The sequence below is a fragment of the Microtus oregoni genome, unplaced genomic scaffold (genome assembly GCF_018167655.1).
Source record: "Microtus oregoni isolate MIOR12 unplaced genomic scaffold, Mior012 000026F_ref0000081, whole genome shotgun sequence".
NCBI classification, from domain to species: domain Eukaryota; kingdom Metazoa; phylum Chordata; class Mammalia; order Rodentia; family Cricetidae; genus Microtus; species Microtus oregoni.
In genome coordinates, this window is record NW_024543085.1 from 17583584 (window position 1) to 17606819 (window position 23236).

Here is a 23236-nt window from a genome sequence, read left to right on the forward strand (position 1 = left end):
AGCTGAATGATAACAGTTCATGAGTTCATAGGTGTTTAACAGATTGGTCAATGGTCAAACATTCTTCACTAAGAATCTTAAACTCAACAGGGAAATAAGTGCTTCCTCAAAGACAAAACCTGGACAGCATGCACTAAACCAAAACTTTCTCACCTCTACAGAGAAAAGTTTATCCAGGCCCAAGAAACACAATGAAGAAGTTATTTTATTGTTTTTGGATGTATGGCGGATCCTCATAGCTCAATGAATCATCACAATGTCCACGGAATACAAACAACATTACCAAGTGTAAAAAAAAGCTCTTCCTGCACATTTCGCTGTTTAACCAAAACTGCATATAAAGAGACCAGAGTCTAACAACTCAGCGGGCACACCCAGCTTTTCACAGCGGAGGAGGGCCCATGCCTGCCTCAGGCTAAGATTTATGTGTAGACCCCACCTAACGTGATTTGTCCGCCCTTGCTGTTCAACTATCATAAGGGGAAAAAGGGAAAACTGCAGCAAATCAAAATCTATAATGTAAAACTCCACGTTCAGTCAGCATAAAATCACATAGCCAGAGGTGCAGAGTTTTCTCTTGGGACGAGCAAAATGAGGGCCACACGGCGAGCTGAAAACCTAATTGCAGATCACTACTTTTTTTTATTTAATTCAATACACCCATTAATAAATTGCTGTTACTGGCATCATTAGCTACCGCTATGTACTGATGTGGTGTGTTTTTTACAGGCCACGTGGTGTACGGAGAATCTCTGTTTATCTTTGAACTGTTCGTGTCGTATCTAACATACAAGAAATCTGAGGAGTTCTAACAAATTCAACTTCGTCTTAGTCATGCATTCAACACCTGAGAAATCTAAGCTTGGACTCCTGGAGCAAGCAGACTCAAGTTTGGTCACTCGCAGCCTGACAGCCTGAGACCAAATCATCTGGTCTCTTCCTGGGCTGCTTTTCCACAAAATGCTGATAATACTGAGAGAAAAGTCTTAGGGCTTTAAAGAGGCGATAGCTGCAACATCCTCACTCAGAACATCATGGAAGCTTGTCTATTTGAAAAACTCAGTGTGTCCGTCAGGATGTGCCCACCCCTACCCTATAGGTAGCAGAGGGTTTTTAGGCTGAACATGAAAAGGCACTGCAGAAACAAGATCTCATGAACTTCTGCTCTCCTAGTTCCTGCCCCCTGCCCTCTTTCTTTCCCTCAAGGTGAGGTACAGCGAGATACTAGACTTCTGGTCCTCTGAAGCAAGCCATAAAACCTAAGAACTTCTTTTCTAATCTCCTCCCTGTGGAAATCTGTAGCAGCAGGCGGCTTGGTCGTCCCAACTGTCCAGAACCAAAATAATCACACAGGAACTATATTGATCAAATCACTGCTTGGCCCATTAGCTCTAGCTTCTTATTGACTAACTCTTACACATTAATTTAATCCATCTCCATTAATCTGTGTATCGCCATGTGGTCTACCAAGTAAAGTTCCCAGCATCTGTCTCCTGCGAACTACATGGCTTCTCTCTGACCCCGCCTCCTTTCTCCCAGCATTCCATTTAGTTTTCCCTGCCTAACTATATTCTGCCCTGCTACAACTCAAAGCAGTCCTTTATTAACCAATGGTATTCACAGTATACAGAAGGGAATCCCACATCAGAAAGCCAGTGACGGGTGTCCAGCTCCACACTGAGGTGCCAGGGAATATGACAAAGAGACAGGAACAAATCTGAAATGGTCTTGCTAACATCCTCCCTCCCTGGCTGATCATCACTAGCTCATATCCCTCTGTGGACATGTTTCTCCACTACTCCACTCATCATTCATTAGATTTCAGGCAGCAGTGTTTTCTAGGAGTTGGGGTTTTCCTTGCTTAGGGTAACTTCTTGTGTAAAAGTTCTCTTGAGTAAGTGTTAAGCTGCGTTACAGCAGTGTCAGCCCTGACCCTTTGCTTGGCTGAGGAAACAGTATTGTACTTCACAACACTTGGCTAAGGGCAACCAACCCACAACATGCACACAGGCCTTTCTGGAATAGGCTATGATCCCATTTTGCATCCCTTCCTTCTGCTCAGGGCCCTTGAAGAAAGTAGGAGTAACTCTGAAAGACAGGAACCTAAGACGACAAGGTTACATCACAACTGGCCCCTGAACAAACCTGACCACAGAGCTGACTGGCAGCTGAAAGGAGCAGGCTTCTCCAGGAAAGAGAAACCAACTCCTACCTCATCCAAGCTATTGAAGCAGTCTTTTTTTAAAATTGACACCCACAAAATCCACATCTCTAACTGAGTTCTGCCTCCTGAACTCCTTATTGTCTCCTGAGTTTCTGCATCAACCTGTACCTCACCAAGGCTTTCAATGCAGCATTTCAACGATGGGAATGATAGAACCTAATCACCTCACCCCCTCAGTACAGGGTTCCTCTCTCCAGGATCCAAATCAAAGCCAGCAGGCTTGACGCTTCACTGCCGTGACCCCCAGTCTGTACCTATCCTTTCTGCTTTTGATTTGAAGTGCCTTTCACAATTGTTTGCTCCAGTTCATTCTTAATGCCTTACACCAAATCCTAGCCCTTGTAATCACACAAATTATCCACCAATCTCCTACCTAATTTTCCTGCCTCAAGGCCTGACCTTCACCTTAATTGCCTGCCTCATCCCCTTCTTTACAACACAAGCGTTATGATTTTTAAGGACAATTTGAAGCTATTGCTGTGTAACATACTTTTGGGGGGCCAAAATACAATAAAGGCTTTTGATGGCACTACAGTCTGCAGGCAAACATCGTTAGTCTCTACTAATAAAGCAGAGGAGGAAAGTGGTCTTTTAGAACAGTGAAGAAGGAACAGGAAACTCCCCATTGGACTCTGTCAAGAAAGACAGCGAAAGAAAAGAACAATGCTGTATACCTGCAGCACAACTGCCAGAGCATTTCCAGGCCAGATTAGATCAAGTGAAGCCTGCAGATAAAAGCCCTTCCCTGAGCCCCACCAGCCACAAACAACCCAAACTGGTCCTGCAAGGGGCTTTGATAAAACAGGCAACACCCCAAGCCAGAGTCAACCTGATCCTGCTGACAGTTTAGAGAGAGATAATGAAGTCAGAAGAAAAGCAGGATAGAAGATATCTGAGCTTATATAAAGAACCCTGAGAAAGAAACTTCTTGGGGAAATTCCATCTAAATAACCACTGAGCCTGAAAAGCCGCCTACCGTTTACCATCTGGGCAGGGGGGCTCTCTGTGTGTTTGTCTGGCAGTGGAGATTCATTATTAATAAATCAGTATCCCACGACTACTTTGTCCTAAGTTTCCCTTTCACGGGAATGCCTTAAATTTGTGAGCATGCTTGCCTTTTGACTAGGCAATTACAGACTTGAGTATAAGATCTGTGTGTTAGCAGAACTTACGAGGCTATTCATAACAGCCCCTGCTCTGTGCACCACGCTGACAGCACATTCTCTTCGCGTGCTCTCAGTTCTGTGTACCAGGACTTGGCTGGAAAAGGCCTCTTCTGCCACTTGCCAATCAAATGCTTTCTTCACGTGGATAACAGCTACTTACCCTTTAAACCGAAAGACCCACGAGATACCACCATCGCCATGTGTTCCCCCCACTGCACAACTGGAGTACAAAGACAATGGCAACTAAGGATCATCTTGTCCATACCAGCTCCCTTTTGTGCCCTCCTTCAAGAGGATCTGAATCTTACTTCATTTTCTAGACCCTATATTTCCATCTCAGCTCAGAAATGAGGAAAAATTAGAACAGGATGTCCTGTCTGAAAAAATGTTTCCATACACAGAAAAATACTGATCGTTAGAATTGGATGACAGTGTTAACAGGAGAGGGTTGTTAAAAAACAGAAGCGAGGGTAGGGACAGTGCTCAGGAAAACAAACAAACAAACAAAAAAAAAAGAAATGGTGTAATAATTATCCTTCAAGTTCAGAAGAATACAAAAGAGATCAGCAAGAACAGAACAGAACCACACAGCAACTCAGTGATGATGAACCTCAGGAAATCATTATAATCAACCCACATATCATCCAGTACTCTAAATGAGATAAGAAGACTTCAGACAGCACTGATGACCAAATTCTAGGTTATTCTTAGTTCTTTCCCACGACTCCCATGCCTGCCTGTATGCCCCGATTTTAGCAAGAATTCTTCTGTTCATAGAGTTCCCCCATCCTTCATATCTCATCCTTCACCCCCTACCCCCTTATGAAAGTCTGATCGCATTGGTCTGCCATCAGCAAGAATTCTATTGGCTCCTGGTAGCTCCAATCTCCCTTGCTCCTAAGGTTTCCTTTTAGTAACTTTCCATTAAGTGATGCTCACCTGCTCCTTAATTAAGCCGCGGTTCCTGGTCCCTGGTCCATGTTGGATTTGCTTATCTATACACAATAGTCTTTGGCATGTTCTCTGTGTCCCGAAGGCAAAGGAACAGAAAAGGGGGTGCACACCTTCACTTCCTCACTTGCTGCCCTTTCTGACTTCCTTTCTTCATAGGTGGGAGTAGGAGAAGAAATAAACTACTATGTAGAGCAGTGGTTCTCAACCTTCCTAACGCTGTGACCCATTAATACAGTTTGTCATGTTTTTGTGACCCCCCCAACAATAAAATTATTTTGTTGCTGCTTCATAACTGCAATTCTGCTACTGTTAGGAATTATAATGTATATGTCTGATAGACAGGATATCTGCTCTGCGACCCTTGTGAAGGGTAGTTTGACCCCAAGGAGGTAGCGACACACAGGTTGAGAACCACTATTCTAAAGTTGTACATGGTTTATAGCAACGTAATTTCCAGGGAGAAAAATCATTGACTATTTGAGATTCATACCCAACACATGAAATGTAGAAAGTCTAAGGGTTTAAAGGGAAAATGTCCCAAAGGCAGCCTGCCACGTGAAGGGTCTCGCTCTGTACTGTCTTACACACAGCACGGCATCACTGAGAACATTATTCTTCATGAAAATTAGTCAGTGTATTTCAGCAATCCTCTCTCCTTTAACTACAAGACATAGAAATGTGTCTCTAGACATGTTTCGCTTGACTTTCAGTCCATCTTTGCTTTACAATTTGAGTGGATCCATCTGAGGTAGGGCTGCAATGAGCCTGGTTGGCGTCATCTGTTTTTCTCGCAAAGGAGCTCTAGAGCCTTTGGGTTCCCTTGAAGGGCCTGATTGGCGCCCATCTGAGATGAAGACTACAGTTATTCTCCCTAACGAAGCCCCTGAAAGATTCGATGGCAGCTTTGGCTACTGCTCAGCGGCAAAATGCACACAAGGTACTGAAAGCGAATTCGTTTGATGGTGCCACTTGTAGTTCTTCCAAGAAAAGCCCAAACCCATGGCAGCAGGTCTGGGATCCCGGCGCTGTGAAACTTTCTAACATCCTTCACATATTTTCTGCTCCTCTCATTTGTTTTCTCAAGGCCACGCCTAAACATTGCAGACTTATGGTGGGGAAAAGGTGCCATGCAGCATGGTGAATCTCACCAACGTCAACTCTGAGAAGGAGACATGCAGCATGCTGGATCTCTCCAGCTTCAAGTCTGACAAGGAGACATGCAGCATGCAAAATCTCACCAGCTTCAAGTCTGAGTTTGAAGCCTGGCTGAGGTCAAGTCTACCAGGCAGCATTTGACGGCATGATTACACAGACACTTCTCAAGAATGGTGTATCAGGAAGCCAGTGATTATTGACCAGACCTTGATATTTGTAGTTTCCTAAACCAAAAAACACTCTTCACAGACTTTGCCCAGTTGAGTCCTTGTCTCCAGTTGGTTTCAGTTGAAATGCTACCTGTGATGATAGCCCCATGCTAGCCAAAGATTGGCCCCACTGATAACATCTCACTCTAGTACTGAGTTCAAAGCCTTCAAAGCATTTAGCACCACCTGGTTTTTTTTTTTCCTTCTGTAATTGTCTTTTTCTTGTTGTTGCTACATGTCTATATTGCTACCCTTTTAAGCTATCAGAGAGAATTTTGTTCACAACATTCTACACTGAATGAAGAACTCAAGACAATCACAAAATATTTCGGGTACACAGATATACAAAATCAAAGTAAGAGTCAGAGATAGTCGCACGTGTAATTATCAAGCCTATATCTTACTAAAGTGTATATGCTCTAATTATTGGACATTCACGGGTTTGTGTGCCAGATCTAACTGTAGCTCTGGTAAGGATATTTCAAAAAAATGTGCAGCTGTTGCTATATTTTTGCCCTATCATTTTTCACAGGTTTCGAAATATGTCATAAAATATTATTGGGTCAGGGAACCAGGCAGGCCACCAGATGGTTGAGAATGATTTATTTCCCTGGTTTCAGACTCGTGAAGAACGAGCACAGGAAGAAAGTCAGTACTTATCTCTGAACTTGCAGAATATGGGAGATAAAGGGACCTTGAAATCCATCTAGTACAGACTCACTGGTAATTCCAAAACCCCTGCTGCAGTACCCAGTGACGTGGCCATCCGTCCTTGACTTTAATATTTTCAGTAATGAGACACGATCTTATAAGATGTCTATATCATGATTGGACAGATGCTGATGAGCAAGGTCTTCCTCCCATTGATGCACAATGTCCTTCCTGGAACATCTGGCCCTTGGAGCAACACTGCATTCCCTTTTCCTGCTCTAAATTATGAACTTTGAGATATTTGAAAACCGCTAAGATATTTTCTCTTTGTGTCCTCAACTTCAAAAGAATTCTCTCAACCCCCCCCCCCCAGTTCTTGGTCACCCATTTCTCCTCTTAAATACGCATTTTGCTACTGGATGATGTCAGGATGCTTATTTCTTAATTGCGGACCTAATTGTACTTGAGCTATAAAGCTACTAAACGATCCACTTTTGAAAGTCAATTATGCATCTAACTGTGTCCTGTTTATCATTACTAATATCAGCATCAGTTGTTAATTGTCAAATGCAAAAGCAGATTGCTCTGCTACGACCTATCTACCCAGAGGTCTGTGTCAGAAATCAATCGATGACTGCCCGAACCGGCTGACTCTTGAAAGCCTTCTGATCAAAATCGGAAAACATTTAAATTAATCTGGGCTACCACTTTGCACAAGGACAGCAATAAGGCTTCCTCTGACCTCTCCACTAGGCATCCTGAAAACACAGCACCAAAGGAGAGCATCCCATTAGGGAGCAGTAGCAGAAATGATCTGAGCTACTCTCAGGCTTTGAAGAGCTGCACCGTGGGGCTGCAGTCTTATGATCTCCACCATGGTTCTAACTATCAGCACCAAGGCAGATGCCACATCACTGTGCCGGAGCCCTGTCATCGTCGGTGTTGATTTGCTGATTTCCCAATCAGCAAAATTCACACTAGGAACATTGATAGGATTCGATTCGCATATCTACACATATATACATACTGTAATCACCTGCTCTTGTAATGGACAGTAGTAAATCATAACGTATTTAAACTCTGCAGTAGTTTCTACTTAACACTCTCAGAAATACTGAGCCCCGTATTCTGAAGCATAGAAAAAGGATGGCTTGGTCGCCTTCTATCATGTTCTACAATACGCGCTCGGCAACACAGCACTAGACTTTCACCTGAGCACAACACTGAGGGGACCTGGAAACATCAACTCAAAGCCGTCTTGTTCAGTTAACTGTATCTGATGTGTCCTTTGTGTCATTGAAGCCAAATTCATCTAATCATAATGTGTTTGAAATGGTAAAAGCCAAACACTCTATTTTCAGTAATGTGAGGAAATCACGATTCATGTTTTTATTTTCTTTTAAAAATAAGCAGCTCTTACAACAATTCTGGTTATAGGTTAGACTATGTCCTCGAAAAATTTATGTTGAATCTGTTCTCTTCACAGTTCAGGGTGCGATTTTATGACAGCTGGGTTGTTGAAGGTGTAATGAAGTGATGATGAACCCAGATTGCAGAATGCTGGGCTCCAAGATGACCTTTCAGGGGGGATTTGGAGACAGAAACACACCTGGAATATACCATATTAAGAGAAAAACACAGACCGGGACAATTTTTCCACAGGACCAGAAACTGGGGGAGAGGCATACAGTGCCCTTTCTCCTAGGCCTTGGAAGGAAGGAGCTGACCCGACCTTGCAAGCAGAGTTGTTGTACGAGCTGCGGGCCTGCTTTTCGTCCCGCCCGGCCATTCTGTAGTAGGAGCTGCGGGTTGCATTCCTGCCACCCCAGCTCCTGGTCGCCTGGCTAGCTTATGCCCCGAAATAACAACACACAAATTGTATTCATTTAAACACTGCCTGGCCCATTTCTTCTAGCCTCTTCTAGGCTAATTCTCATGTATTAAGTTAGCCCATTTCTAATAATCTGTGTAGCACCACTAGGTGCACTTACCGGGAAAGATTCAGCATGTCTGACCTGGCGGCTTGCTTCATGCGTCTGCCCGGGAGAGGAGAGCATGGCCTCTGAGCTCACTTCCTCTTCCTCCCAGCATTCTGTTCTGTTTACTCCTCCCACCTATGTTTTAACCTATGAGGCCAAGCAGTTTCTTTATTACTTAACCAATGACCTTCCTCCATCACAGAGTGACCTTGAATTTCTACTCTGTAGAACCACAAACTGGTTTCTGTTGTCCAAATCACTTAGCTTGCAATCCTATGTTGAAATTAATTCAAATCAATTAGTATGCAGTATAAACTCTGTATCTCCACAACTGACTTTGTAGGTAGCCTTTTAAAAAACGAGTGTACAATATTGTGTGGTGTTAAAAAAAATGTATTCTCTCCTAAAGTACACCAGAGGCATATATCTTAAAAGTCCTGATGCTGAGCATGGGGTGGGGGTGGCTCAGTGAGTAAAGGAATTATTTGTTATACATGCATTAGAACCTGAGTTCTAATCCCCAGCACCTACATCAATGCTGGGTATGGCAGCACATATCTGTAGCCCCAGTACTGGGATAGCAGAGAGAGGTAGATGCCACAGATTTGCTTGCTAACCAACTTAGCCAAGTCAGTAAGCTCCAGGGTCAGTGAGAGACCCTGTCTTAACCAGCAAGGTGGAGCAAAGTAGAGTGACAACTGAAATCAACTTCTGTGCACAGATATGCACAGAACACACACACATGCACACATGCACACACACAGGCATCCTTATTACAGCCATATCATAGATACTCATAATCTATAAGGATGTATTTCCGCTGCAGTATAGACAGTCTTAGTTATGTGAAGCCCTATGTGTCCAGAAGTGTCCCATGACTGCATGACCAATGCATCCACAAGTAGATATGTGCTTACTGCAGCTGAGTAATGAAATTTTAATTTAATTATGTGTCTAATTTAATAAAAATAATCACAGATAACCAGTGACTACTGTAAAACTTTAATTTTTTTTTCATTTATTTAATCTCATGTGCATGTGTGTATGCCTAGATTTAAATACATGCAAGCGTGTGCGGGAGCCTGTGGGCCTTAGAAGGGGTGTCCGACTCCCTGGAACTGGAGTTACAGATGGTTGTGAGCCACCAAGTGGGTGCTGGGAACTGAACCCAGATTCTCTGAAAGAGCAATAAGTTTTCTTAACCACTGAGCCATCTCTCCAGCCTAGTTTGCAGGAAAACGTTATGTTTTAATTGGAGAATGACATTCCACTACTGACTGTGAAACCATTAAATATGAAGGGCCATAAAACTTCTAAGAAAGAGCAATTTATGATTGGGATAAATCCCGGAAGAACATACATACACTATGTAAAGTTTTGGCACCAAACTATTAATTTAAACCCAGTAAGGGATTCAGCAAACCAAGAGCGAGGTTACCAGCTATCACCAGCAGGGGGAACCAAAGAGCAGCACACGGGCTTTTCCCGAGAGTTTTCTTTCCCCTACATCAGGGCCCTAAAATAGTCTGCCCAGGAAATGCACGGCCCAGGCTTCCCACAGATCCAGTCAGCCACATAATCCGTACGTGTTTACTTTCAACAGAGCCCTAGAACACGATAGAAATTGGCTCTCGGCATCAGAGTGTAAAAATCTAATCAACGGGAAGGGTTATTTTTTTAAAGAATAAAATGAAATTAAATTAATGATCGAGCTAGGTCTTTCCCACTTGCCTCTGTTAACGTGTGGTTAGTGATATTTTCTTTTCACTTTGTTTTCTTATTGCTGCATAAATCAGAGAAGAACTTCTGGTCTAAGGAGTTACACAGAAAGTGAAATTTAAATCAGAACAGTGTTGAAGGTTCTTTTGGGGAGTTTTGTCCATGGTATGGATGACCATACATGGTCTTACCTCTTGGTAAAGGTCACTGAGATCTTCCTGGTGGGCCTGCTTGGAGCATCCTGGGAATTCCCTAACACAGCAGGAATCTGGAGGCCAATCCATCTCTGTCATTTCCAGCCAGTCGGTGAAGTACACTACTCCACAGCACTTAAACTGAAAAAGAGTAAGCAGCCACACTTAGGAACTACACAAAAGAGTTTTTTTGTTTAACTTACGAGAGATGAGACAGTAGATTTCTTAAACGCTGGTAATCATTTGGGGTAAAATTTGGATGTTAGCTAAAGCTCCGTGAGCATACTGTCTTGACGACAGGCATATCATAAAGGAATATCAAAGTCAGCATTGCATAATGGGACCGTTCTGAACAGCAACACCCACCCCTCCTAAAAGCAAACAGTGTCTCACTCTCCAACTCTAGAATCTTCTGCAGATGGTTATAATAATGAAAGATCTCACACACATACTTACAGATTCAGTAACTGAATGTCGATTATCACTATCTTCTAGTCAATAGAAAGTAGTGAATCATTTTATTTATTATCCCCCCACTAGTGTAAATACTCAGCAAATTGAACTGTTGTGATAAAGAAACTTCCATAAATTCTATGGTATGACTTGATGATCAAAGCTCACATCACGAAGGTCACCAGGCAGTCTTTGGTTCCTTAACCAAGGCAAAAATATTGAAAATAATTTGACCAACTTATTATCATCCAATAGGATGGATTTCTTGATAAACTATCATATCCTATCTATATAGATGCAGAAAAATGATGCTGTGCTTAGCTTGAATGTAGTTGGACTTAAGAAAAGTAAGCTTGCCTGTCTCTAAACGGTGCTGAAGAAGAGTGTGTTTTGTTGTACTTAACCATAGATTGTTACTTTGATGAAGGCTTAGAATCACTGCTTGAAGGCAGGTGCAGACTTATTCAGAAGAGATGGCTCTCCTGAGGAGAGCTTTGCCCTTGGATAAGAGAGAAGTCCTCTTCTCTAAGTCAGAAGGAAGGAATATGAACAGTCACGGGAAAGAGCCCTGCCAAGAGTGATGGTTATGCAAATTACATAGCCCAGGAGACCAATCTCTGCTCAAGATTAACAGTGAATCATGAAATGTCACAATCCAGAGCCATTTCAAAGCTTAACCAAAACTTGGAAGAATTCTGAATTCCTCATGCGACAGCAAGCGAGGAAAATATTCAATGTATTCAGTGCATTTTTCACTCTCTCTGCCTAAACAGCTTATGATTCAAGAGCTTATGACTTAAAAAGGGAAAGGGCGTCGGAAAAGCACTTTGAATGATAATCACTGGGAGCCATTAACACTAAGAGCTTTGAGAAAGTTTAAAAATAAGTTCTGTATTGTCTTAAAGCCGTGGGTGTACCACAAACGTCCTAAGCACTGCAAGTGTCACCGAGTGACCGATTCTGGTGTCATCACACACTCACCCAACCATTGGGAATTCTGAAAATAAAGCACACAATTAAAAGACTTCCTTTCTGAACGCTGTAAACTATCACATTGTTAGGTCGGTGTTTTTAAAGCCTTTTACCCAGAGAAGACCTTTTCCTGCATTTCCTTGCCACACGAGGCCTTTTCGGGCTGACTTGACAGCCTCGGTGGAGTGGTCCATTTACCTGACTTAGCCAGGAAAGGAAGACTTCCACGGCAATGGCTTTCCCAGAGAACGTCAACATTCCGTGGCCAGTGCCAACATTGTTAAGGAGTCACTGGCATCCGTCTTCTATGCAGTTGTCTTGACCACCCAACAGAGGACAGTGGATCTGTATGGAGGCTTCCTGAACCTCCTCTCAAGGTAAACTCGGTGTTACCCCAGTAAAAATCTGTGTTCTGCCACTACCTGCCGAGACTGCCCCACTCCAAGCCGATACTATGCCAAGCCATAGAAAATACCTTGGAATCACTATTGTATATGTAAATTAACCGAGGCCCTTGATAGACAAAATTATTTCCAAAATCCTATGGCAGCAACTGTGATTCCAAACCTTATACAGCCACTACCAGGTTAAAATAAATACATTTTTTAAAATGGGGTTTTAAAGAAGGTATTAGTAAGTGTCACTAAGAATTATGTAAGATCCATTCGTTTATGGCACATGCACAAGGAATAAGGGGTTTCGAGGGCTAAAACCTGACCAGGTAATTTCCTGGTCCATGATTTATTGTGGAAGAGAAGCATCCTAGGCTGAGCTGTCGCTCTCCATCTAAATTTACGGGTTAAAATTCTAGCCCTCGCGCCACAGAATGTGACTGTTTATGGCAAAAGAACCTTTAGAGGAGTAAGTAGTGTCAAAGAAGACCATCGTCAGGGGCATAATTAAGCATGAATAACATCCTTATAAGAAGATAAAAATTAAACACGGACACATATAAAGTCAAGCCAATGAGAACAACAACAGGGAGAAAACCATCTACAAGCCAGAGAAAGAGGCTTCAAAAGAATCAGTACTGCTAATCTTGAACTTTTAGCCTCTAGACAAATGAACAAACACTTGCCCTAAGTGACCCTGTCTGTGATACTCAACCATGACAGCCCTATCAGAATAATAGAAAGAGCTTTGAAAGTGTTCCACACATTCAGAAGTATTCACCACTCTTTTTAGGCAAACGAGCCTTGTGAGATAAGAGAGACCAGGCCAAGGGGACAAGCGTGGAATGCTTGCAGTGCATGGACACTGCTCACAGAGGTAGAGCCCCGCAGGAGGAAAACAAGGCCGCTGTTTCTCAACCCGGTTTATCGTAGTTTATATCATCCATTCCAGAAAGTAGACTCTGGAGCCCTACCCAGGATGGCCCCTGAACAGAGCTTCCTATCAACGCCCCGGTACTCCACACGTCTTCCCATTGTGTTGTTTCTACTATAATTATGCAACAAACAAACAAAGTCAGGAAACAATGAAATAACAGGAAATCTGTGGGGCATTGATAATTTTACCATCTCAGCAACTGTGACCCAAAGCCAGGTTTCGGAGATTGTCCTAGGTTGGAACCACAGGCATGGACAGGGTTGGCTGTCCAGTAAGATATTCATCCTCAATGCTTCGTGGGGCAAAGCAAGAAAAAGAAGGTAAACTAAGACACAGGGTCTTCTAGAAATGTCACTCCAATCACAAGGAAAACACTTAGGAGAGCTGTTTTGAAGGAAGATCCAAGATTAATCTCAAGTCGTTCAAAGTTGAAACTTCCAGAAACCAGTTCCCATTTAAAATACTTGGATAAAATGTAAGACGGTTTTGTAACAGAAGTTTGTTTTGTAATGTCACTGTTACCAAGCAGAAGCTAACTGAGATCAAGTCCATGACATCATTCCCTCTTCTTCCTCCTCAACACTTCAAGAGGTTGAGTACCTGTATTGTTCCTATGTCACAGGTGTGGAAATGGAGGTTTAAGGAATTCAGTGAAATGATAATAAGTAACAGAGATGGGATTTGAACCAAAGACATCCTGACTAGGGAAAAAACAGGCTGGTTGGTAATGATGTTCATCCGAACAAAATGCACAAATGGAAGCAACTTTATAAAAGGTTGAAACAAAGTTTAAAGCCCTGGTAACTCCAAAAGCAGTAAAATAATCTTAAAAGAGAAATTTCCAAGTAAAACTTTAACTGTTTATTAAATAACTCATGAAAAGGAAACTTCAGAGTCGTTGAGCAAAACACTTCTGAAGAAGCGCGTGTGGGCCAAAGGACTGAAGGTGAACGACTGTATCTGAGATGAAAAGACAACGGGGAGTGGGTTGCAGCATGCAGGGAAAAAACCTGCACCAGTGACGGCGGATGCCCAGGCTTCAGTTTGCACTGCAGAAATGATCAAAATCAACGTTTTGAACACCTGCTTTGACAACTTGCTTTCAACCCCCAGGAAGAGCAGCACTTACCTCTCGCTGAAAAAAATTCCAAGCATGTGTAAGCCATCTATACCTGGGTAAGCCGTAATTTGTCATTCTGGCTTTCAAAGTAACCATATCTGACCACTGTACCGGCATCTAGAGATATGAAACAAAACAAAACGGAACATCAAGATCCAAGTCCAAGCAGCCAGGTAAAGGCTCACTCACACATATAAATCTACAACCTTCAGCACACTGACACCACATGCGCGCAGAGTGTGCTGAGGCTGACACATACCATTTCAATTTTTACTTGCTTAGACACTAAATTAAGCTCACACCAACAAGCCAGGCATTCACGAAACTGACATGGGGATCGAGAACTAGGATAGAGAAAGAAGACGTGCGTATGAGCTTCTAAAATAGAGGTTCTCATCATCTCTAATGCTGCAATGCTTTAGTACAGTTCCTCATGTTGTGATGACCCCTAACCATAATTCTTTTTATTGCTACTACATAACTGTCATATTGCTCCTGTTATGGATGATAATGTAAATATATGTGGTTTCCAACAGTCTTAGTCAACCTCTGAAAGAGTCGTTCGACTCCTCTCCCGCAAAGTCATGACCTAACACCAGGGTAATTTTGAGATCTTATTAAAAATCATAATATCAGGCTGGAGAGATGGCTCTGTGTATAAGAGGGCATGCTGCAGACCTGAGCTCAGATCTCCATCATACAGGAAAGGATGGATGTGGGCACGTGTGCCTGTAACCCCAGCACTCAGGAGGTGGGAGGAAGGACAGCGAGCAGAGGAGCTCTGGAACTTAAGGGCATCAACCTAGCAGAAAACACCTGTCTCCAGACTCTGCATGAGATACTGTCTGAAAGGAAGAAGGAAGGGGTCGTTGGAGGAGGACATCCGCTCTCCTCTGGCCTCAGCACCTGAACATGTGTATGTGCATCTGTGAACACCGAACACACGTGCACACAGCGTACATATGTGCACATAAATTTTTATTAAAAATTAAATTTAAAAATAATGTCAACAATTGAGAGGCAAAGACAGGTGGGTCTCTATAAGCTCAAGGCCAACCTGGTCTACAAAGCAAGTTGAAGGAGAGCCAGGGCTACCTCAGCAAAAATAAAAAGTAGTATCCGTAGAAGTAAGTTTAAAAAATTCCTTAGCCACAGAAATTCTTCAATTTTATTTTTTCTAGCTTTTTTTTTTTTCGAGACAGGGTTTCTCTGTGGTTTTGGAGCCTGTCCTGGAATTAGCTCTTGTAGACCAGGCTGGTCTCGAACTCACAGAGATCCGCCTGCCTCTGGCTCCCGAGTGCTGGGATTAAAGGCGGGCGCCACCACCGCCCGGCTTTTCTAGCTATTTTTAATAATCGCTTGGAAACACAAAATACAAAAATTAGCAAGTAGGTTGGGTATGCATTCTATTCTTATGATTTCATAAAGTTCAGAAAACTAGGCAAAGTTCAAGCCACCCACTATGAATTAGCATTATCTCACATCCTTTATGGTATAAAATAAATGGAAGTAAAATAAGTTTTCAAGAAATATATCATCTGCAACAGTTAATATTATTGACAGGTTTTAGCTGGAGTACTGATAGGAGCTGAGGGCATAGAAACGACAAAACTAATGGGGGGGAGCAGACAGATGTCAAGTCTCTTGACTGAGTTAATAGAGTAACTTTTTCTAAATTTTTGCTTTCCAAAATAAACACTGGTTGTCGCTGCACTGTGGCCACCATCAATCTCAAACCAAATGTGGCAAGAGAACAGAGGACCATTGAGGTTCTGGCACCAAATTCGGGGGCACTGGCCATAAAACACCACACACAGTGAACAGCTTGCTTGCATGGGACAGCTCGGAGCACAAAGCCCGTTCTATGTAAAGGTTGGATTCTGCAAAAGTTGACAGACAATAAACTTTAATGAGACTTCTCTTTTACGTTGTTATTAGGACAGAAGCAATAAAAATGGCAACGCTGGTTTCCTCTTCTGCAAGGCTGCTCTGCATCTTTCACTTGGACGTGGCTTTTCCCTCCTCTCTCCTGGTGACGGAATAGGGAAGATTTATACAGGCAAAACAGTGACGTGTGCTTACGGCCGGCCGAAATGGCTAGCGGCGTGCATTCATTGAGTGCCCTAGGAACTGAAACCCCTGAGGACCGTCCCTGAATAGACGGCAAATGGAAGTTCATTTGTTTTCTATGCTTCTTGACAAGGAAGCGCCCCTCTCAGACAGGCAGAATGAACTCATTCTAAGCTTCCGGCTGCTTTAGAGACTCATCGTATATCAGCTGGACATATACTTCACAGCCCATCTTGAAAATCCATAGTCTGAATGGGGTGCGCCGCCCGCCTCGTGACAATAACTATAGCACTTGGAGAATGGAGGCGGGAGGGTTGCCATGAATATGAGGACAGCCTGTATTACATAGTGAGTTCTAGGCTAGCTTGGGCTATTAAGATTCTACCTCTAAACTAAACGAATAAAGGAATCCATAGAAAGATATTCATTTGAATTTCCACATGGAATACAATCAAAAGCTGAGCTTAAAAGAATTAATAATTATTTATAAGATTTATTCTTCTGTTGTTTGCATGTTAGGCATGTACGCTATTCTTGGAAACTGAAAAACAGAGTAAACTTCATATAAGGAAGTTTAAAACAAAAATCCTGGGCCCTACAATTTTTCATTTTCCTAATGTACAAAGTTTCTAGGTATAAGGTGAAAGTCTAACTAAGAGAGAGCAAGTGGACCCTTTTTTATATGGGTTTTCCCATATATTCTCAATTTTATATTGAGTTAGTTAGAACTGACCCTGACCCTTCAACTTTCCATTGATTGTATCTTCTTCCTCTGAGTCCTCATATGTGGAGGTATGCAGGTCTTCACAGAGCTGTGACTCCTAGCACAGATGCCGGCACAGGTCACCTTTGACCATTAATCTGTGGTACCCAGGGGATATCCAGTCAGTGACTAACCTCAGAACACTACAGATTCATCACAGAATCTTTTTTTTAAAAAAAAAAAATTCTTATAACTACTATATTTTTTTCAAAACAAATTCTTTTGGGTTTTTTGTATTGTTTTAATTGAGTTTATTGAGCTATACATTTTTTTTCTGTTTTCTTACCTTCTTCTCCCCTCCCTTCTACCCTTTCCCATGGTCCCCATGCTCCCAATTTACTCAGGAAGTCTTGTCTTTTTTTACTTCCTGTGTAGATTAGATTCATGCATATCATCTTAGGGTCCTCATTGTCGTCTAGGGTCTCTGAGACTGCATTGTAAGCTGATTTACTTTTCTTTATGTCTAAGAGCCACTTATGAATGAATAAATGTGATATTTGTCTTTCTTTTTCTGGATTACCTCATTCAATAGGATGTCTTCTAGATCCACCCATTTGCCTACAAATTTCAAGTTGTCATTTTTTTCTGCTGTGTAGTATTCCATTGTATAAATGTACCACATTTTCCTTATCCATTCTTCAGCGGAGGGGCATTTAGGCTGTTTCTAGGTTCTGGCTATGATACACAAAGCTGCTATGAACATAGTTGAGCACATGTCCTTGTGATACAATTGAGCCTTCTTTGGGTATATACCCAAAAGTAATATTGCTGGATCTTGAGGAAGGTTGTTTACTAATTGTCTGAGAAACCACCATACTGATATCCAAAGGGGCTCTCTAAAAATAGAATATTATATTCTTATTACTATTAATAGTAATAGTAATAAGAATATAATAAATATTATTAATAATAGTATACCAATAATAGAAATGACATCAACTGTATTACACAAATGCCTAATGCCCTGCTTATTTCTGAAGCAAGCACAACACTATCACCTTCTCATTACTATTGCCCTCTCTTAAGAGGTCTTAAATGTTTAAATGCTTACGATACACCAGAAGCTTTTCAGGTGCCCAGGCCCCACCTTTTCCCTGTGTTCTAACCAAGCACCTCTGGACTGGTAGGGAGGCATGCACATGATTCGCAACCACCTTTTAAGCCTCCCCAGGAGGCCCAAGGGCAACACATTGAAAAGCACCATTTTGCATAAACAGAATTGCTCTATGAAGCATGATACGAGCCAGCATGCACAGACATGCAAAGCAACTCCGTTCCTCACTGGGAACAATCGTACTAATTTCACCACTGCAGCGAACAACCTAAGCAATAGCCAGGGTTGGGGTAGGAGGTTGTGGAGCGGGGAGCGGGGGGGGGGGGGGGGGGCGGGTGGAAAAGGTTGAAAGAACTCTCTTATTCTAAGAAAGCTATAAAGGTTTTTTTTTTTTTCTAGTGGTTTCAATTGCTGAAATAAGACAGGAAACGCTGAACTGTTGTTTTCAAGAAGGCAAATCTCAAGCTGTGAGAGTTTTCACACCATGGTAAGCGCGCAGCAATTCTTCAAATGCACTTCTTAAAGGCCAATATAGTTCAGCTTGTTGCAATCAGGAGATACTGGCTTCCTCCCTGCTTTCTGCTTGGGTCAGCAAGGATGGGCTTACAGGAGGAGGTCTAACATTCTCTAGCAAGCACATGCTTCCTCACTATTAATTCAGAAGCTGGTATAGTTGTCTTAGACTAGTTCCAATCCATAATGTCCATGTTTAAGAAATCTATGGAATTAATGATGTATCACGGGACCCCAAGATAAAGATTTTAAATAATCTCTTGGAAATGTGTTTTATCCTCAGGGGAAAAGAATATACAATTTTTCAGAAAGTGTCAGGAATGTTCAACCTTACCATGCAACGTGATCGTGCAAAGTAACAACCATGTGGCCGAGTCACTCTCCAGGGTCCCACACTGTGATTCTGCCCCACCGGGAACTCACCATAACCTCCTGCTCGTACGTCCACACACCACAAGCCAGTTCTACACAGAAGATGACCAGTAAAGTTCCAAAGTACTGCAGAAAGACAGAGGGAGCATTAGTGAAACCTTCCGAGGCAAATGTAATTCAGGGTCGTGCTGATCTATGACAAGATTGCACAGGCCCTTCTTCAGGTAGCACAGGGAACAGGTTTCCCCAAGCCCAGGGCCCAGCTACAAGAAAACCTTCAGGAGTCACCTAAATGGCCTTTGTTTTGTCACTAGCCAGTTATTAGAGGAAATCTTTTAAAAATGCCAATAGTGTCATTGAGCTAAATTAAGAATTTATATGATGTACTTTAATAAAGCTGAATCAAGTTCTCTGAGAAATGACACCTAGTTCTTTTCAGAATGAATGAATTGAGGTTTGCAAGTCCAACGCTTTGCTGGTTCATATTTCCCCTTTCTTTTGTATAAAGTGGAGGAGGGCTCCTTTGCTGTAAAAAGGACAATGTAGAACAAAATCTCTACTACTCATGTTAGTTTAGAATAAACTGTAGATTTCTCCTGTGGAAAGTGGCATTGGGAGGCATACATAAGCAAATAGGTAACAAAGCTGAATGCAGGATTGAAAAGAGAAATGCAAATAAAGAGTTGGTATTTCTGTGAAGTAGAGAATACACAGCATCCTGAAGAGGGAGCAGACCTGCAAGGAAGAAAATAGAGAAGTGCTTAAATAAAAAGGATGTAAATGAATACACAGAGGCAGGTGGGTGGTACAACGGAGCGTCAAGGCGTACAGACACACGTATGCAGAAGAAAGAAAAATGAGAGAGCAATGTCAAAAGGTAATTGAAACCGGATTACGGGGGACACCAGATGACCCGCTAATGGATTTTAAATAGACCAGGTAGGCAGTGAGGTGGCATCCCTCAGTGTTTCTGAATAAGAGGGAGACACAAATGGGTTAAATAATGCCAGGATACTAACCAGCTTGAAAGGGAAGGACTGAGGAACGAGTTAAAAAGCTTAGAAGGTAGTCAACAGGAGTTTGAGGTGAAGACCTGAATTTAGGTAGTGGCCTTGCAGACAAGCAGGAAACAATACCTTCCAATAATAGAGCGAAAGACATTGCACCACCTGGATGCACAGACTGATGTATCTCCTTAGTAGTAGCTTGTCTGTGGGAAGGTGCAAGAAGTATGCACCTTCTTAGCAAAATATAGAAACACATTCCATTCCAAGTGTTACTTCAGAGCTCAGGTGCCTGACAGGGGACCGGAAACTATTCTCTTATTAGAAACTTTTGGACAGCATTCTATTTTTCGAGTTCATAATTTAGTCAAGAGCCTTCCGAAACAGGATGGTCCCCATCCCCTACCCAAGGAAATAAGTACAAAAGGAAAGTCGTGTGACTTAGGAAAGCGCCTGATCGATTTCATGGACTAGATCTTTGCAGCGTTGTTCTGTGTTCTTCCTTACCAGTCCCCATTGGTGGAGGTGACCTTATGGAAGCCAGTAGTGAAAACTGAAGGAAGAGGGGACTTCCAAGAGTTCTCTCCTCTCGTTCCCACAGAAGCAGAACACTGCTGAGCACGAGGCTTCTACTTCGGGCACAGCATGGAATGAGGTGGTAGCACTAGATGCTGGTGGTACCTTAGACTATCCCCTTCCTTGCAGTCAGAGCTCAAGGAAGAGCAGATACCTAAATGTGTTCCTTATCACATAGGACTTGATAAATTCCTGCTACGCAAAACAGCAAGTGGAAACAAAGCAGAATGGGTTGGTAGTGGCTGCAGTTCCCATGGACTAGAAAAAAACTTCAATAAAGGTGATCTTTAAGAGGAAGAGGAGAAAGCAAAACTGTTAGGATTCCAGAAAAAATAAAAGACATCTCAGAAGAGGAAGCAGCAAATGAAAAGCCACTTTCTGGATTAGTGAGTTAAGCAGACTCAAGGAAACCTTGAGTTACCTTGAGGTTGTGACTGGGACAAAAGTGCAGATGCCAGACAATGTTCTGAGGTACAGTGGCCTGGGGAAAGGACTGTGCATTGTCTTCTAAGTGTGATGGAACCATCAACGGGTAGCATGATCTGATACACACCATGGAAACATTCCTAGCAGTTCTATTTGCAGAGAGCAGCCCGTAGGAAAAGCAACGTCATGAGATTTACATAAAGGATGGCTAAACTAGGAGAGGAGGGGAGGAAGAGGAAGGAGCCCACTGGCACAGGGCTGTCGGCTTTCAAGACTTGGCATTTTCAGAGGCTTTGTTCAAAGGCTGTCAAAAAGGGAAGAGCAATCAAAGATAGCGAAAATTACAGTTTTCTGCTATTTCTGTGAAATAGTACTTACAACTTAAAAATAGACAGCGCTGCTAGTAGTTTTAACTTGCTTCCTTCATATTTCTTGCATTCAAACAAAAAATACAACCGCATAATCTCTAAGTAGCACAGCTTGGAAACAGTAATCGGTTCAAAAGATAAAGTAGCATTTGCCAAGGGGCTCCCAGTTCACCAGCATCTCTGCTTCCAGTGTATTTAACGCAGATGCAGAGATGCACAGCCTCAGGACTCAGATTTCTTCTCTAAGTGTTATTTCCAGGGGTGAACTGAAAAATTTCAGCCTTGAAAGGCGAGCTTCAAGAAATCCGGTGAACGAGGTTAACCCGTATCCATCTCTCTCTAGGCTCTCTTTAATACTTAAGAAGTATGTCAACATGAAAAATACATTTATTATTGTCGTACAAAGATATCAACCAATATTCTTTCTTACCTTTGACTTAAAATAAGCTATTAGGAGGCGAGGAGACTGCAGGGAAAATCACACTATTTGCACTATGGAATACCTTTGCCCAGCTTTAATCTGAAAGCTTAGTTTTTTTTCTTTTTGTTGTTGTGTTTTTTGTTTACTTATTTGGATTTTTCTTGCTGTTGTCGGTGGTGGTGGTGGTGTTTGGTTTTTAACTGAAATTGATATTCCTTTTTATATTGCTATTATTATTATTATTGTCTGACTGAATTGTTTCTTTTTTGGTTTTCCATTGGAAGGACACTGAAAGAGTAAGTGTGAGATATGGGGGGGGGGGACTGGGAGATGGGTGGTATTGGAGTGCATGGTGTGAAATTTCCAAAGAATCAATAAAAAAAATACGTTTTTAAAAAAGAAAAAAAAGGCATGTCTACTCACAATAAAAACCAAGTCCCCTCAAAAGGGAAAACATCAGTAAAGATAAATATGGACCAGGTGGTAACTATGTGTACTGACTGGGAAAAAGGGCCGCCCTGATCTAACTTAGTGATATCCATGAAGATTTCTGGGCTGAGCTCAATCCTTTGAAATTCCAGCTGAGCTGTCACCCTCATTCCCTGCCTTCCTGAGTCACTGGTGAGTCTGTAAAAGACCCCGGGGCCTGACTCTAGGCACATACTCAGATGTAGGTAATATGTCCAATACATAAAGAACTGCCAGGCCTCTAGATTCAAGCCACAGGTTATATATAAAAACAGGTATGCTATCATATAGAGTTTTTTATAGTGTTATTATTTTGTGTGTTTATAAGTCTGGGTGTATGCTGGTGCCCATGGACGTCATTTGAAGAGCACGTAAGTTCCCTGGAATAGAAGTTACAAGTAGCTGAGTATCACTCGGTGCAATGAACTGAACCCCTGGTCCTCTTCAAGGATAGCAAGTGCCCTTACCAGCTGAGCCATCTCTTGAGCCCCGGAATCCAGTTTCTTAAAACAGTCATGACAGTGAGCTGCCAATATTGTTACTTAGTCATCCACAGACAAGCATATGTAAAGCGCATACACAGCAAAACGTGCTCTAATTCCAAAACTCAGAACTGATTGTTGACCACATAACATATGACGTGGCCGTTCTTTTAACTCTGGGAAATTCCAGGGGTTTCATCAGATGCAAGTTACCCCATATGAACCAACCACTGTCTTTATCCCATTAGCACTCGAGGAGACTGACTGATTTGCCCTTGAGGTTCAAAATATTCCTTATTACACTATCAAGTTTTCCTGAAATAAATTAAATGTATACTTCCATGCAAGTGAACATTTTTTTTATGAAGGATGCTACATGTGTTACTATCGCTTTATCCTGAAACATTCAGTCATCTAATTCCAGGCACACTCAAAGTGTTAAATTCGTCCTGGGAACATTCCGCACGTCAAGCCCATCCCTAGAGCACGCACGTTGAGTGCACTTGCCCTTTGCTTTTCTGGGTGGTGAGATCTGTGTCACGACATCAGTCTTCTACTGACCATCATGCAGAGAACCATGCAATCACTGTTTTA

General features: G+C 42.3%; 1 protein-coding gene across 1 annotated transcript in view; it reads right to left on the bottom strand.

Annotated features, from left to right (window-relative positions):
* Tspan12 (tetraspanin 12) overlaps positions 1 to 23236 on the bottom strand; it is a 71387-nt gene that overhangs the window by 13117 nt on the left and 35034 nt on the right. Inside the window, exons 6-8 of the mRNA XM_041675702.1 lie at positions 18949 to 19023; positions 14135 to 14242; positions 10249 to 10392 (exon numbers count right to left, since the gene is read on the bottom strand). Coding sequence (XP_041531636.1) covers positions 10249 to 10392; positions 14135 to 14242; positions 18949 to 19023 — 327 coding nt within the window. The remainder of the gene's footprint in view (positions 1 to 10248; positions 10393 to 14134; positions 14243 to 18948; positions 19024 to 23236) is intronic.